The 17,586-nt window shown below is 40.4% G+C and overlaps 1 protein-coding gene across 4 annotated transcripts in view; it reads right to left on the bottom strand.

Moving 5' to 3' along the window:
• The window catches only part of RPRD1B (regulation of nuclear pre-mRNA domain containing 1B), a 47,048-nt gene that overhangs the window by 10,847 nt on the left and 18,615 nt on the right, over window positions 1–17,586 (bottom strand). For 2 of the 4 annotated variants that reach the window (XM_073309961.2, XM_073309960.2), the window contains exons 4-6: window positions 16,441–16,553; window positions 13,409–13,535; window positions 11,864–12,039 (exon numbers count right to left, since the gene is read on the bottom strand). In XM_073309961.2, the coding sequence (XP_073166062.1) occupies window positions 11,864–12,039; window positions 13,409–13,535; window positions 16,441–16,553 (416 nt within the window). Of the gene's footprint in view, window positions 1–6,091; window positions 6,313–11,161; window positions 11,307–11,863; window positions 12,040–13,408; window positions 13,536–16,440; window positions 16,554–17,586 lie in introns of those variants that run through there. The other 2 variants (XM_073309962.2, XM_073309963.2) reach the window with 2 other exon arrangements.

The raw sequence follows: 17,586 nt of genomic DNA, 5'->3' as shown, positions 1-17,586 counted from the left end.
CCCCAAGTCACATTAGCCTGGACTACAGGGCACACTGTGTGTATACTGACAGACTTCCAAACCCGGTCCTTGGCAATACTGGATCATTAACAAGCCTTAAAAATAAAATCTATTAAAAACAGTGATTAACTTCAAATAAAATGTCCAAACTGTGCTTGAAAAAAGTTAAATAAACAAAAAGGAGAATGTTCCATTTGGAGAGACACCAGAGATTCAGAGACCTCAGCATGCAGAAGAGAAAGAGGAGCCAAGAGGGACTGTTTTCTCCCTTCAGAGATGAGCATAAGCAGTGGCAACAAACCCTCCTAAGGATAGTGGTGTTAGCTATTCTGAATGCAACCGCACAGGCAACTTGCTGTGGAGAACTCTGGAAAAAGCTTTTAAGAAGAATATGATAGTCTTCGATTAGCCCCCATGCTGAGGCATGGTTTGAAAATACAGCCTGAAGGTTACTGCCTAAAGTCCTTCTATCCCAAAACCCCCACAACTCTTGAAATGTGCTTAAAAAGAAGCTGCTAACTTTCTGTGGTCCCGATCTACACTCTTTGCACACAGCCGACTGCCACTGCTGCATAGGATGGGTTCATTAAGACTGACAGCATTTGGATGTTATTTGCCTTTTATGGTCAAAGTAATGAGAACTGACTCAATATTTGCTGTAGCTGGGCTTTGAGGATGAGGCTGGAAAAAACTGGCGGCGTGTATCGTGAGTGCCCTTCCTAATCAATGTTCACTTTCAGAATAAAAAGTTAGAATTCTAACTCAGTGGCAAAGCAAGTCCAGAATCACACTTTAACACCATTAAACAGTGTGATCTGACAGGAAAATTAAGAGAAAACGTTTGACCATTAAACTGACAAGACAGGAAAGTCAGAGCTATAGCACAGGGAATTGCAAACTTTTTTATAGTTTGAACTTCACTTTAGTATAGAGATTACACTGGCAACTTCTGACCCAATTTATAGTCATAGGAGATCCCTGTATGCAATTACAACAATTGCTTAGCTGTTACCACTCAAAGATCTTGCAGCCATTGTGGAGAGTTCTCTGAAAACATCCACTCAATGTTCAGTTTTCAGAGTAACAGCCGTGTTAGTCTGTATTCGCAAAAAGAAAAGGAGGACTTGTGGCACCTTAGAGACTAACCAATTTATTAGAGCATAAGCTTTCGTGAGCTACAGCTCACTTCCTCAGATGCATATCGTGGAAACTGCAGCAGGCTTTATATATACACAGAGAATATGAAACAATACCTATTCCCACCCCACTGTCCTGCTGGTAATAGCTTATCTAAAGTGATTTCCAGCACAAATCCATGTTCAGTGGCAGTCACAAAACCGAACAGGATGCTGGGAATCATTAAGAAAGGGAGAGATAATAAGACAGAAAATATCATATTGCCGCTATATACATGATACGCCCAGATCTTGAATACTGCCCACAGACGTGGTCGCCCCATCTCAAAAAAAAGATATTAGAATTGGAAAAGGTTCAGAAAAGGGCAACAAAAATGACTAGGGGTATGGAACAGCTGCCATATGAGGAGAGATCAATAAGACTGGACTTTTCAGCTTGGAAAAGGGGGGATATAGAGGTCTATAAAATCATGACTGGTGTGGAGAAAGTAGATAAGGAAGTGTTATTTACTCCTTCTCGTAACACAAGAACTAGGGGCTATCAAATGAAATTAATAGGCAGCAGATTTAAAACAAACAAAGGAAGTATTTCTTCACACAACACACAGTCAACCTGTGGAACTCCTTGCCAGAGGATGTTGTGAAGGCCAAGATGATAACAGGGTTCAAAAGAGAATTGGATAAATTCATGGAGAATAGGTCTGTCAATGGCTAGTAGCCAGGATGGACAGGAACAGTGTTCTTAGCCTCTGTTTGCCAGAAGCTGGGAATGAGCGACAGGGGATGGATCACTTGTTCTGTTCATTCCCACTGGGACACCTGGCATTGGCCACTGTCAGAAGACAGGATACTGGGCTAGATAGACCTTCGGTCTGAGCCAGTATGACTGTTCTTATGCTTACACTACAAAACATTGTTTATTTTAGCTTTACCATAATTTAGTAGGTGAATTGGAGAAGGAGCTATATCTCTTCAGATACTCATTTCAAGCACCTCTGTTGTAGCATGTCATATGTAAAAACACCCTCTGCTTGACACTGCTGATTAAAGGACATATATTACACACAGTGATGGAAGATAAAGTGGAAAGTTTCAGCATTAAAAAGGGATCTGCACGTTTAAATGGCACTGACCCTTCAGTTTGTGTTGAATGCCTGAAATAAGAGGGATAATTAAATAAAAGAAAAAAAGTTCTAAGATTCCCCCCTCCCACCACCAGTTTGTTTAGCTTCTCTTAAGTCACACCAGATGGGCCAGAATTCAATGTTCTGTATCATCACAGCTCCCACTAACCCGCACCAGGGTTAATTCTCTTAAAATAAACCTTTGAAAGACCCTTTTTAAGTTGCCCTGTTATGCGTAACTTAACTAGGCTTTCATATGCAGGAAATAAGAACAGTGGGTAATTTTTATCTTCATTATGTGTGCTACAGTGCAAGAATGAACTGAGGACAGTTGCAGTCTGAACTGTGAATATCGTCTGTTTTGTTAGTTAACAAATCAGATCCTTGGAAATTTACATTAAAAATTACGTTTTTATTACTGTATAAAGGGAAGTAGAAGGGCTCACTCAGAATTTCTAAAACATGCACCATTGGCTCAAGAGTAATTATTTTAAAATCATGGAACTTGTATAAATAGCTTAATATTTAGAGTTTAAATAGTTTGGCATAAGCTTGTTAGGTTTACATTTTAACAGGGATTAAAATCATGTAAATATGCATCAGGGATACTCAAAATGTGCAGTACTTACAAAGCAATCCAATCAATCATTCCTTGGCTATTCTAGCTTGCCGCTCAAGTTTGTGTTTAAACAAGCTTTTAGAAAGTGGACTCATTAAAATGTAAGTCACAATGTGACAGTTGGAGACATTGTTCCTGTAGAAAAAAGCCAATGAAGTTTTGTTGAAAAACAGTTACTGCAACTGATCAATAGCTATTTAAACAGCATATATTTATTAGCTAAACCCTCCGCTTAATGTTTCTACAGCTTTTCAAAAAGTCAAAACATATTGAAGTATATGACCATAAGATTTTCCATGAGCAGCCTGTTATTATTCATTAGTGTGGATTAATAGGTACAGCTGCTAGATGGGTAACTACTGGACTCCACATTTTTAGCATATACCCTTTTATTACTATTTGTATTACAAAGAACACCTCCTAGGGCTTAATCCTGGCTATTCTGTGCTTAACATGAACCTCGTTCAGGATAACTTCACTACCACTTAACCAGCCGAGGATCATCCCTTTGGATACAGGATGGAGCAGGTCCTCAAGGAATCAATTCTGAAGCACTTAGGAGGAGAGGAAAGTGATCAGGAACAGTCAGCATGGATTCACCAAGGGCAAGTCATGCCTCACTAATCTAATTGCATTCTATGATGAGATAACTGGCTCTGTGGATGAAGGGAAAGCAGTGGACGTGTTGTTCCTTGACTTTAGCAAAGCTTTGAACACGGTCTCCCACAGTATTCTTGCCAGCAAGTTAAAGAAGTATGGGCTGGATGAATGGACTATAAGGTGGAGAGAAAGGTGGCTAGATTGTCGAGCTCAACGGGTAGCGATCAATGGCTCCATGTCTAGCTGGCAGCCGGTATCAAGTGGAGTGCCCCAAGGGTCGGTCCTGGGGCCCGTTTTGTTCAATATCTTCATAGATGATCCGGAAGGTGGTGTGGATTGCACCCTCAGCAAGTTTGCAGATGACACTAAACTGGGAGGAGTGGTAGATACACTGGAGGGTAGAGATAGGATACAGAGGGACCTAGACAAATTGGAGGATTGGGCCAAAAGAAATCTGATGAGGTTCAACAAGGACAAGTGCAGAGTCCTGCACTTAGGACGGAAGAATCCAATGCACCGCTACAAACTAGGGACCGAATGGCTCGGCAGCAGTTCTGCAGAGAAGGACCTAGGGGTTACAGTGGACGAGAAGTTGGATATGAGTCAATGTGCCCTTGTTGCCAAGAAGGCCAATGGCATTTTGGGATGTATAAGTAGGGGCACTGCCAGCAGATCAAGGGACGTGATCGTTCCCCTCTATTCGACATTGGTGAGGCCTCATCTGGAGTACTGTGTCCAGTTTTGGGCCCCACACTACAAGAAGGATGTGAAAAAATTGGAAAGAGTCCAGCGGAGGGCAACAAAAATGATTAGGGGACTGGAACACATGACTTATGAGGAGACGCTGAGGGAACTGGGGATGTTTAGTCTTCGGAAGAAAAGAATGAGGGGGGATTTGATAGTTGCTTTCAACTACCTGAAAGGGGGTTCCAAAGAGGATGGCTCTAGACTGTTCTCAGTGGTAGCAGATGACAGAACAAGGAATAATGGTCTCAAGTTGCAGTGGGAGAGATTTAGGTTGGATATTAGGAAAAACTTTTTCACTATGAGGGTGGTGAAACACTGGAATGCTTTACCTAGGGAGGTGGTGGAATCTCCTTCCCTAGAAGTTTTTAAGGTCAGGCTTGACAAAGCCCTGGCTGGGATGATTTAGTCGGGGATCGGCCCTGCTTTGAGCAGGGGGTTGGACTAAATGACCTACTGAGGTCCCTTCCAACCCTGATACTTTATGATTCTATGGTACAGCATTCATTCCCCTTTGAAATCCAACCATTTAACTGTTCCCTGCTTTTAAAACAGCTAAAGATTTTCCAATTTTGAGGTGTTTGGTATTACCACTGTCTTCCCTTTCCTCTGCCCACAATCCCACCTACTCCCACATCCTCAGTTGTCCTGTCTGTAGTTTTTAAAAATTGTATTTATTCCCATTCTGTATAGCACCCCTATTGTTTTATAAACATGTCATTTCCCCCACACTTTCGTGCGGTCCTTGTTCAACAGTGAGCAATATCAGCATGCCAAATAAAATTACTAACAGTCAAACAACGTTGGGGGAAGAGTTCCCCACATCAGCTGTAACACCCGACTTACTACAAAGATGACTGTGAGAGAGCCTGGCTGCATGCAAAAGAGACAACTTAGCCTAATAAGGAAACATCTCAACCCCAGGAATGAAAAGGTTACTTGGTCCCAATAAAGGAGGCCCACACGCATGTGTACAAATCAAGCCGGAAAAGAACAAGAAACTAAATATTTAGTGTGCATAATTTATATTTAATTTTCATCCAAACTCAGCTGAGCAGTAGGTGAGAAGTTAGATACACTTAGGGCCTGATCCAGAGACCAGAGTAACTTGAAAGACACCCATTAACTTCAGGGGGCTTGAATCAAGCCCTAAAAGTTCTCTCCCTTGAAAAGAAGCTCCTCTGTAGTTGCTACAAACAAAAAAGTTTAGAGGTGACCTTTCCCACCTCGGGGTCCTATTTCTGATCTCAAGGCTCCAAAGATCTCATGGAGCAGAGGGGGCATGCAGACTCAGTGTAAAGAAGGAACAGAGTACTCTCAGCTAAGTTGTGGGTGAGGTCTGACACCAAGTTAACATTTGACTAGATTATAGGTTATTTTGAGCATTTCTTTAAAAAGGCCATGAAATTTCCCCCATGCAGAAAGGTAGACAATATAGCAGAGAGGGAACCAGCCTCCATCTGTCAGATTCTGTGCTCTTCAGTGCAACAGAAGAATTCATCTTAATAAAACAAAAACACAACACACAGACACACACCAAAAATTCTAGAGTCACACAGCAAAGCTGTGTCTCAAGTGGGTTCTCTCATATCCCACAGGTTTCTGAACAGAACAAGCATTTCTGAATATCTGTTCTCTACAGTCTAATCTGGGGAGAGCAGACAGAACCAAGGAACCAGTTTCCCCTCTCTCATTTCACAGCAGCAAGAAAGCAACAAACTTGACTTTGCAGACAAGTTTCTCTCAAAGGAACAACGCACTACTCAGAACCTGAAGGGTAATGATAGCTCCTTTCAGAGCTAAAGCTTATATTTGGTAGATAAGGTCTGCTGGCAGGTTGGCTTTTTCCTCTCCCACTCTTTAAATAAGGAGATACAGTTCCTTCTTTCCCTCACCTTCAATTTACTAAGCATGTTGTTTCTGCTTTTGGCAGCATTTCATGCTCCACAAACTACTCCTCCTGCTCACCTTTTACTACGATGCCAGGTTAAGAAGAACACAAGCACACTTCCAGTCATACAGTCACCTTTGTTCAAATATTTTATTGATTTTCATTGCCAGGTGGAAGTGTAGCAATGCATGCATCTCTCTGAAAAATACAGCAACATTACATGGAAATAATTTCATGATCTCTAGATAAGTTTTTTTATTACTATTTCACTTAACATTTATATTGCAGGAGTGCCTAGAAGTGCCAATCAGGCCAGGGTCCCACTGTGCTGAACACTGTATAAGCAGCACATAGGTCATGGCTTACGTGTGCTCTGTGGTACAACAGGACCAAACTCTGCTGCAAACATTATTTTATTCCCCGCCACCTCCAATAGCTCATAGTTGGAAATACTCACTGATGTACAGTTAGTCAATGATTGATTTCTTCACTGCATTCTCCAGACAGCCCAGTTCTATGGCAGCAATTACTACATTATCCCGGTGGTCCAGCTCAGAGACTTGTTACTCCACTCAGTGTGTGCCAGAGACGGAGAGAACTTGTAGTCTGCTTCAGTGGTTCACCTAGTGCTCTAGTCACTAGGCAGCCTAGCTATCTGTGCCTACACACTTCTTGGATCCGAACAGGACTCCAGTTCTTGCTCTACAGAACCATGCTCTTCTCTACGGTGAAGAGAGTAACCCAAATAATTCCCCATTGTGGCGAAAGTGGCAGCTACAGGCAAGTTCATGCAGGGCATGGATAGCTTGGGAAAATGGCAAATTCCATGGCCACACAATCACAGAGTCCATGGAACATTAAGTGAGATGACGGGGGCAGTTCACACCTCTGAACTATTCTTTGAGGCTCTTGGCAGACTCAGACAGCTATTGGTTTATACTCAGGTCACATCGTCAAAAGTTATCTTCACAACTGTAAGGTCACAAAACTTTTAATTGAAAGTGGAGATAATGGATCTCAAATGTTCAGCAACAGGTGAATTCTGCAGAAAAATGTCTTGATTGCAGAATCATGAAATATATAGGGGCCTGGATATAAGCAGCAACATAACTTGTCCCAAAGAGCATACCAAAAACAAACAAAAAACCCCAAAAGCATACGGAGATGACAAATGGGGGGAAAAGAAGGAACAGTCCATAGTATTGACTTTATAAATCAAAGTTACAGCCGTGAACACAAATTCCTCCCTCCCCCAGGTTAGACTGACTCTTCTTGCAGAAGAGTCATTCTGCCGTTTTGTTCCACCTTGTCCTGATCTACTGCAGATATCACATATACTTGAGGTATCCATTCTTCCATAGGATCGGAGATATTCTGGTAGTACTTTCACTTATGTGGCTCCATCTATTCAGCTACCTTCATTTTACAATCATCTGGCAACTTGAACATGGAGGCTGTCTCCTCCCTTGAATATCTTCCCTATAGTCCTCAGTGTCCAGTTTTATACAGTATAACTGATTTGCTGTTTCCCCCTTAGATAGCTATTGTCATTTATTTCAACAGGCACAGTGTGCACTTTGCTTCACAATAGCTAGCCTCTTACATTTAACTTTGCAGGTTCTGGCACAGTTTTTATTCTCAATGTGCTTTTATTTGATCAGCATTTCGGTGGGATCTTAGGTGGTCAAAAAAGTGTCAGTACCAAAAGATAAGGAACTTAGATTTGAGTCACCTATTCATCAGCAATAGGAAGCCACCTTCTCCGAGAAGAATGTTTATACATGCTAAGGTATTGAAATACTGATCTTTGCATCCGTTACTTAATTTAATAGATTTTACTGCCTGAAGGGACCATTACAATACTGTAACCTGACCTCCTGCATAAAACAGACCATAGAATTTCACCCCGTAATTCCTGCATCAAGCCCATAAGTTCTGGTTGAGCTAGAGCATATCTTTTCAGAAAGGAATCCACAACTCCAGGTAATGGCAAACCCACCTCATCCCTTGGTAAATTGTTCCAATGCTACCCTCAAATATTTGAGCATAATTTCCAGTTCGCATTTGTATAGCTTCAGCTTCTAGCCAATGGATCTTGTTAAACCTCTCTTAAATTAAAAAGACTCTTCTACTATCAGACATCTTCTTCCCATGTACATACAGACTGTGATCAAGTCACCTCTTATTCTTTGGTAAACTACACAGATTTAAGAAACACTCACTCACTGTAAAGCGAAGCGGGTGAGGTAATGGCAGGTTTCTCAGACCATGAATCTTTTTTGTAGCTCCATGAAGCATTTCCAACATTCTTTTGGAAGCATTGACAACGGAACTAATGGTCTCACCAATGCTGAAGACGAAGTAATACCACCTCCCTACTCCTATTTAATATTCGCGTTTACACCTCCAAGAACCTCACTAACTCTCTTCACTGAAGCACTGCACTCAGAGCTACTATTCAGCTGGTTATGCAACCATGACCCCCAACTCCTTTTCACAGTTACTGTTTAAGAGACAGTCCCACAGCATGTGGGGCCTACATTCTCTTCCCCTAGATGTCTGACCCTGATGTCTTTTCTCTCAGATTCAACATCCAGTACCACCTTTCCCCTCAAACCATCAGTTTGTGGGTTTCTTAGTACTATAGCAGCCTTTGAATTCACTCATGCAAATCTTTGCCACTGCTCACTCATGAATTGTAGTTCACTTGTCCAACCTCATCTTTTCTAATATATCCTGTCTTGATGAAAGGATTGTGTGTGACTGAGGACGGTAAGAGCTTTTGGCACCCTGGACTTTTCAAAATCTCTTGAGTAATAGCCTACTATGAGTAAATACTCCCACTCAGCCTAAATGTTTGTTTGTAGAATTTGCCATGGTTGATGAAAGGCAGTAGTATTGGACTATTTAAATTAAATAAGAACTCCAGTGTTTAGACAGAAAAGTTCCCTTCTCAGACACGGGGCTTAGCTATTTTTATTACTATCTCAGAGAAAGAGTTACTTGTGTGTGCAACCCCAGTACCTTGAAGGTCCACAATGATTTACAATTTTTCATCAGACACTGGCACTTCATGACTCGACAGAATGAAATCCTGGTTCATATTACCAACAAAGAGCCTACTTTCTCTCCTCTCAGTCACTTTGACCAGAAAAGTGAATGAAGTAAACATTTCAAAACAGAACTTCGCTTCTAAATGCATCTCAGCTGAAAGCCAGGTTTGTTTTTGTAAACACATACAGCTAGCAATTGAAATATTTGGAAAAAAAGATCATGATGGAGCACAACAACATGTCATGGAGAAGTACTAAGAACGGGATAGATTAAAAAAAGATTCTTTTTTTAATTTAAAACTGAGTATTTACATGTTGCTAGTTCTTTACTTTCTTCTTATTTTATAGACTTAAATTCTAGAGTGGATGTTTTGTCCTTGTTTCTTTAGTATCCTATTAGAATTTCAACTTTTTCTGTTAAGGGATTACACACTTAAAACGCCCATCTATGCTGAACGAGATAAACCCAGGGTCTCATTAACATTGTTACTTGAGAACACCAGAAACTCAAACACAAAACTGATAAGCATATAGCCTGGGCTGCATTTGCAACCAACAAAATCCTCCAATATGTTAAACTTCCACAAGTCAGGAAAGCTGAAATGCTTGTCGACTATACCCCAAAGGGTTTGCAGCACAACGTCAACGTGACTTGTGCTTCTATGTCACTTAACTGCTTTTGAAAATTCCACACTTAGGTGCTTAATTTAAGACTCCTGGGGTTTAAGTTTTGGCCTGGTGGTATACTGTGAGAGTATGCTAGAAGTCTAATTTTTCATTGTTAATGAGACTACTGTGTTCTGAACTGACAAAGATTTCATGCCATTAAGAGACATTTTTAATAAAATACAGGTTTAGTCCATAATGCGTCAAGCACTTTTGCACATGCTGAAGTCAAGCATATGACTAGTCCCACTGAAGTCAATGGGACTATTTATGTGAATTAAATTACATACCAGCTTCCCTGTTTGAAGGCTCAGTGCTTGAACTTTCATTATTTTGGCCTATAGCAGTTTGCTAACTTTCACATAAGAGACCTTATCAGAAGTGTCATTTCAAAAGCAAACAAAACCCACAGCGTTTATAATTTAGTTTATTATAAACTTTAGACTAAAGTTGCTATAGCACAAGTTTCCAAATTAATTTTATGACAACTCAAGCTGATTCAAAATCTAGGATTTTTAAAATGCACGCGGAGGCATTCTGCTTTTTACTGTAGGTGCCATTAAAGCAGTTAAGAGATGGGAGGGGCTCACAATCCCCTTCCTGCAGAACTGAACTGGAGTTTTATCACTGACTTCAGTGAAAGATGAATCTGACCCAAGGTTTCTATTGTTATTTTCCGTAAATAAAGTAACGGATGCCAGAAAGCCGTTTTTATGGCTTCTTCTGTACTCATGATATCTAAAGTGCTTTATAAATGAACCAACTATAGGAAAACCACCATAAACTCAACTCTCAAATCAGCTTCCGGAGACTAAATAAATTTGCTAGATAGTTAAAGCCGAACAATCTTTAGATTTTTTGAATGCAACAGTCCTAAATCTTCTAGATGATTTTTAAACTCTGGATGGATAATGTACAGTATGTACTCAAGTTACTATGTATAGACACAGAAGGAAAACCCATGGCCAAAACAGAGTACAAGTTAAGAGTACTGCCTAACATTCCAGGACAGAAGACAAGTTGTGATGGAAAGAGGGCACACAAAGGGTTGAAATGCTCTATAATCCAGTCTCCTTCTAGGAGACTATGTCCTCTGTAACTCATGTCCCACCCAACAGCAGCTGCTCATAATAATCAGCATCCGACAGTGTAGAGGAAGCCCATAATGTGTCGCCAAGGGGCAGTTCAACAGATGGCAAAGTGACATACAACCAGAATCATTAATTAAACTGCCATATTAGTCCTACGACATGGTGCTGAAAACACTTCCTCAGTGAAAGAAGAACATTTCAGATAAACGACCGTCTGCTGTTCCCCATGTACTCACTCTGGGGTTTCTGGTCACTACTGAGTTCCAGTCAGACAGTATTATTTTTACAGCAGTTTCTTGCCCTCCAAGTTCAAGCTGGCTACGGCATGAAGTCTGAGTTGTCATCTTTCTACATCACCACTACCTGTTCCTTCATGTAAGCACTGCACGTAAATCCAATTAAAAGCATCACCATTTTTTGGTTAAGCAGGGTTGGCAGTACTAAAACACACATTTGACAAGTCAGCTCAGCAAATAGGACCTTCAAGCCAGACAAGCAGCAACCAACTACACAAAATATACAAAAAGCATCAGTTATTTGCAGGAAGGAGTAACATGGACACTTGATTTTTTTGGGGGGGATAGGGATTTCATTCAAGAATAAACCCTGACGTGAACCTGGACTGAACATCAAAAATGTTTGATGATAAAACAGTCTCTCTCAAAAAATATATTTAAGTTCTAGTGCTTCCTTCTCCATCTACTTTTGTGCTGGACATCTGAGTTCAGCAGTTCACGGTTTTTAATTTATTTATTCACAGAAAATATTTTTTCCTCAGTCCTGTTTTCTTTCAACAGCAGAGTGCTCCAGGGAGAACTAAATTGCTACATTACCTTACATCATTCTCATTTAAAAGAAAAAAATGTTTAAATTTTGAAGGCAAAGTATGTGTGTTTGGTAGGAGGATAAGATTTCAGCATTGCTCTGAGCAGTACTCACTTCTAACTTTTTCTCTTTCTCTGTCAATACATCCTTCTGGTTCTGGGTGTACTCAATCAGCATGCGTGCCAGCTGGCGTCGGTCTTCCAACTCTGCTGCCAGCCGCCCATTATATTCGGCTAGTAACAAACATGCTTCATCCACTGTTTTCGAAAGACGTTCTGCTGCCTCTTTGTCTACATGCAAAGGTGGTAAAAATGTACATGGACTCAGCTAAAACCCTTTTATGCTTTGAAAAAAGGCTCTAATCCAACAACCACATGCACAACATTTTATTCACAAGAGTTATCCAGGGGTTAAAAGAAAATAGTTGTAATCAAGAGATTTAAGGGGCACCCAAAAATTGCTAAGACTAAACCTGAAAACGGAAGATTTTAAACACAGAACCAGATGGTCACATTTTTAGTCTTGCAGATCCAACAGTGAGGTCTGAACTACACTTAAAAACTAGCTCAACCTAGCTACGTCACTCAGGAATGCAAAATAATTCATACCCTGAGTGCTACAGTGAGGTTGACCTAACCCCCTGTAGATGCAGTTAGGTTGAGAGAAGATTTTTTCTGTCAACTACACTACTGCCTCCTGGAGAGGAGGATTAACTACACTGATGGGAAAAACCCCTCCTGTTGCTGAAGGAAGAATCTACACTACAGAGCCATGCTGGTACAGCTGCAGCGCCACAACTGTGCTCACACTCCCTTAGAAGTTGTTTCTGTGGATCTTTTATGAGCTATTATACTAGACTATTAGCTTACATTAACAGAATGTGTTCTGTCACTTCATGGGGCCCTAGTATTTATGCAAGATGTGCACTGTATGATGGACCTTATGCCTGTGAATATTTATCAACACACAGAACACAAGCTTACACATAAATACACACTTGTCCTTCTCACAGCTGGACATGATGAGCACACACTACAAAGAGTTGAATAAGTGGTAGTCCTCATAGAATTCTAAAATTAAAAGTTAGGAATACTTTCAAAAGCAAGAGTCAAAATCAATTCTGTTTGCATGTGCTCCCAGGTTCTTAAGCAAATATTGTTCAAACATGGGTGCATACATTTATATGCACCCACATATACATGGTCAGCACATCTGAGCATCCACTTCCTATTGCAGTCAAAGGGAGATGCAGGTACTCAGCTCGGGGGGTGGAGAAGAAGAGAGAAATCAGGCCACTTAAAATACATAAATATATATTTAATGCTTAACTTTCAGCACCCCAGTTTGAATATTCTGGCTCTAGTTTCTTTTCAGAACTACAAAATGAAGCCGTCAGAAGTTGGTTGAGGAAAGGACAGTGAATACAGGCTCTCCAAGTATAAAAATCCTTGTAAACACATTTTGGTTTGGGCCCAAGGAATGGAAGGAGAGATATAAATCTTACCTCCAACCGCATGCCAGAAGATTTTTACCTGCTAACTGTTAGGGAGCTATAAAGCTAGCAGGCATAAAGGGCATGAGGTGCATCCATCCTGCTCATTATAGTCTTGAAAGTCAAATCCCTCTACGCTCATTTTCATTCATCTTCTAGCTTCTTACCTGTAATTTTCTCCAGCAGTGACACATCTTGAACTTCTTGTGGCAGCGAGGCAATTTTCTGCCGCACTGTGGCATCTCCTGATGCTGCATTTTCCAGGTCCTGCAGGGCTTTGATCAAGTCCTCAGTCTGTAGGATGGAAAGACAAAAAACAGACAGTTTTCAAATGGAGTCGCAGGTAACTGCAGCACTGCCAAGTTCTAAACAGGACTACTGCTAAGCCATTTTCTCTAGCTATTGTCATTGCACTACAGGCTGAATCACTTACCTTTTAAAGTGCTCTTTAGTGTCCTACTTTCTCCTTACACTCAGTACTGCAGCAAGTAGCTGTCCACAGTATTCACAAAACTCTAAAATAACCAAAAAACTATGGACTTTTGCATAAGTCCAATACAATTATCTTAACTGGTACACTGCAGTGGACATTCATCCAATTAAGAGAAGAGGACATTTAAAAACAAGTCTGAAAAGATGGACGACAACACTATGCAGATTAGAGGAATAAAAATATTCTTTACATTTCACTTCCGCATTTCGTCTATTTCTTTTCATCTCAATATTTTGCCTTAGAGGATTGTTTTTTATTTTGCCTTGACCAAGAGGCAAATTTACATGCAAATTTATCCAACAGCGTGCATGCACCTTGGGATAATGTGGAGAGGGCACATTTTATAAAAAGTCTAGTTTATTTAATAACACCTAGTTAAGCACCACATACTAACTTGGCCCCAGCTAAAGAGCATCCCTTTTAAAGCAGACTTTAAAGCCATTGCCATTCCTTCACTAGCTCAACTGATTCTTTGGGAATATAATTGCAATATAATTGACTGATATTGTACTCCATGAATCCTGTTCTGCCAGTTTAATTTAGTTCTTTGCAATAAAAGTGAGTGACTGGGCAACAGAATGGTCTGAAATTCAACATTGATAAATGCAAAGTAATGCACATTGGAAAACATCATCCAAACTATACATATTAAATGATGGGGTCTAAATTAGCTGTTACCACTCAAAGATCTTACAGTCACTGGGGACAGTTCTCTGAAAACATCCACTCAATGTGCAGCAGCAGTCAAAATAGCTAACAATGTTGGGAATCATGAAGAAAGGGACAGATAAGACAGAAAATATCATATTACCTCTATATAAATCTATGGTACACCCACATCTTGAATACTGTGTGCTGATGTGGTCGCCCCATCTCAAAAAAGATATATTGGACTTGGAAAAGGTTCAGAAATCATCCTAAAATTATTAGGCGTATGGAACAGCTTCTGTGTGAGGAGAGATGAATAAGCCTAGGACTTTTCAGCTTGGTAAAGAGATGACTCAGGAAGGATATGATAGAGGTCTACAAAATCATGACTGGGGCGGAGAAAGTAAATAAGGAAGAGTTATTTACTCCTTCTCATACACAAGAACTAGGGGCCACCAAATGAAATTAATAGGCAGCAGGTTTAAAACAAACAAGAAAGTATTTCTTTACACAACACAGTCAACCTGTGGAACTCCTTGCCAGAGGATATTGTGAAGGCCAAAAGAATTAGATAAATTCCTGGAGGATAGGTCCATCAATGGCTATTAGCCAGGATGACAGGGATAATGTCCCTAGCCTCTGTTTACCAGAAGCTAGGAATGGGCAACAGGGGATGGATCACTTGATTCCCTGTTCTGTTCATTCCCTCTGGGGCACCTGGCATTAGCCCAGTATCCTGTCTGCCGACTGCGGCCAGACTGACCTTTGGTCTGACCCAGTATGGCCATTCTGATGTTAACAATCAGCAAGTGGAATGGCTACTGAGAAAGACCCACCAGTGCAACTGACCATACCCACGTTGCTTTTACTAACCTAGTCAAAAGGAGAATCTGAGTGATAGCATTAATAGGAGCGAGACGTTAAGCAGGAAAACCTCAAATATTCAGTTTTATTTTGTTTTAAAAAGCATTCAAGGATTTGATGATTTTGCTGGCATTAGCTAGGCTAATTTTGTAGTGCTGATTTTTATCCTCCACTTTCAGTAATTAATTTTTTAGGTACACATTCAAAACTTTCGTTATAAAAATACACAAATTTCTTAATACACACCCTTTCAACGTTTATGCTGGTTTGAAGAACCAGAAGATGTTCACTGTCTGCTTGACATACATACTTCCTTGTAAGCTACATAATGATTTCCAATAAGTGACAAATTAAACGTGTGTTAAAACAAGCCAAAAGCTGTAAGCGATCTGCAGTAAAAGCTCTCATTTCCTCGGCTCATGTAATTTGGTAGTATTTACGCCACCCATCTGGCGGACTGTTTAACTCTTCACCTTCCTTCAAATAGCCACAGATTTAACAAAAGGCGAATTGTAGCCTTAAAGAGAAGAGTTTTGATTATAGTGTCTATTTCATTTCTGTTATCTCCGTGTCATTAACGCTACACTCCAGCCAGTCTCAAACAAAGGTTCAAATCTTCTCAACTGACTTTAGTTTCCAACTCCATATAAATCTATTTAATGCTGATCTTTTGCAGCTACAGGGTATATAGAACTTGCTGTTGGTTTCTTTGTCAGGCTGTACTCTACCTGAAACCCAAATGAAATTTCTTGAGTCAATGTTCGTACACTGGATTTGAGAGTTCATGAGTCAATATATAAAAAGCTTTTTACATATATCTTCTTTTTTTTCCTTTAAAAAAAAGGAAACAAAAAACAAGACACACTGGCAGTAGTGCAAGGGCCTTTATTAAGATTAAGTCTAGATCTAGATTAAGTCTAGATTAAGTCACACCTACCCAGGTTTTTATTGTTAAGGATAACTTTTGGAATGGCATTCACACCAGAATGCATCTATGATCCCTTCCTCTTGCCCACTACAAAACAGACAACCCAGGGGTTTAATAAAACTGTTCTGCTACACATTGGCTTCCCAAGCGTAAATTGTATTTCTCCATTAATTACATTTTACTTGTTAATGGCTCCACCTTGTGGCTGTGTCTTTATAAGAGGTCACCTTTCACAATTTCACAGATCCTTAGCCCTCCAAACATACCAGTAATGGCCCAGTGCTGGGGTCCTGGGGCGAGTAGCTCCCAGGGTAATCCTCATCTTCTTCCTCTTGTATCTGCTGAAACGTCCGCTTCAAGGACTTTTTCTCCTCTGTAACTGTAGACACAGACAGTCTCAATACAAGCCATTCAAGCCTGATGCCATTTGTGCATTCACAGAATCTTAACTATCTACATTTTCAAAAGTTATACCAGATGCTTTCATGATCTCTACAGAGGGTCAATCTACAATTTAATGTTCTTTACAGAGGGCTAATCTATGTATCACTTTCAGAATGATCAGTAGCATAAGGGCAAAAGAATGATCACTTACAGTAACTGAAGTTCTTTGAGACTGTAGTGAGATCTATGAACAAAAGCAGATGTACGCACAAGCCTGGAATATTCTGGACAGCAGTGTCCCTTGGGGCTGTGCATTCACCTGTGTGCTCTTATGCACCCTATAAAGGACAAAGCACCCCAACCAACCACCACTTAATTTCTTCACTAATACAGAATATCCAGGCAAGAGAGGCAAGTCACAAGATGTGTGGACAAAACCATCTCCGAGAATTCCAGTTACTGAAAGTTAAGTAACCTCTTTTTTCAAGCATTTGTCTATCCAGACTCCATTGTAGATGAGTGACTAGCAGTCAGCACTTCTACTGCCCACCTTGAGGGGATCTAAATAATGACAGTAGGAGAGCCCTTCCAAACCGTGAATCTGAGCTAGAAGCTGTCACAATGGAGTAGTAATAGATAAACATATGTACCGAACTCCATATAGTTGCCTTACAAGTCTCAAATGGGGGGTGTGTGTGTGCGCGCGCGCCACCTAAAGCAACTATGGAGGTTGACGGAGCCTAGCAGAGTGTGCCCTGACTCAAGAAGGAAGAAGAAGTTTATCTAATGGAGTAGGAAAATCTTATGCAGTCTGTAACCCATTTAGAGATCTTTAAGAGAAACAGCCTGCCCTTGAGACTTATCACAAAAGCAAAAAGAGCCTGGATGCTTTATGAAATGGCTTTGTACTGGAAAGATAAAGAGAATAGCCCTAAGGTGGTCTAGTTTGTGGAGTTTAACCTCAGCAGAAGAATCATGTGGTTTACGGAAAATGTGTAAATTGATTTATATGAAAATCCAAAACCACT

Source organism: Lepidochelys kempii, chromosome 13, assembly GCF_965140285.1.
Source record: "Lepidochelys kempii isolate rLepKem1 chromosome 13, rLepKem1.hap1, whole genome shotgun sequence".
Lineage (NCBI taxonomy): Eukaryota > Metazoa > Chordata > Testudines > Cheloniidae > Lepidochelys > Lepidochelys kempii.
Note: the sequence above shows the minus strand (reverse complement) of the source record. Positions and strands in the feature narration are given on the sequence as shown.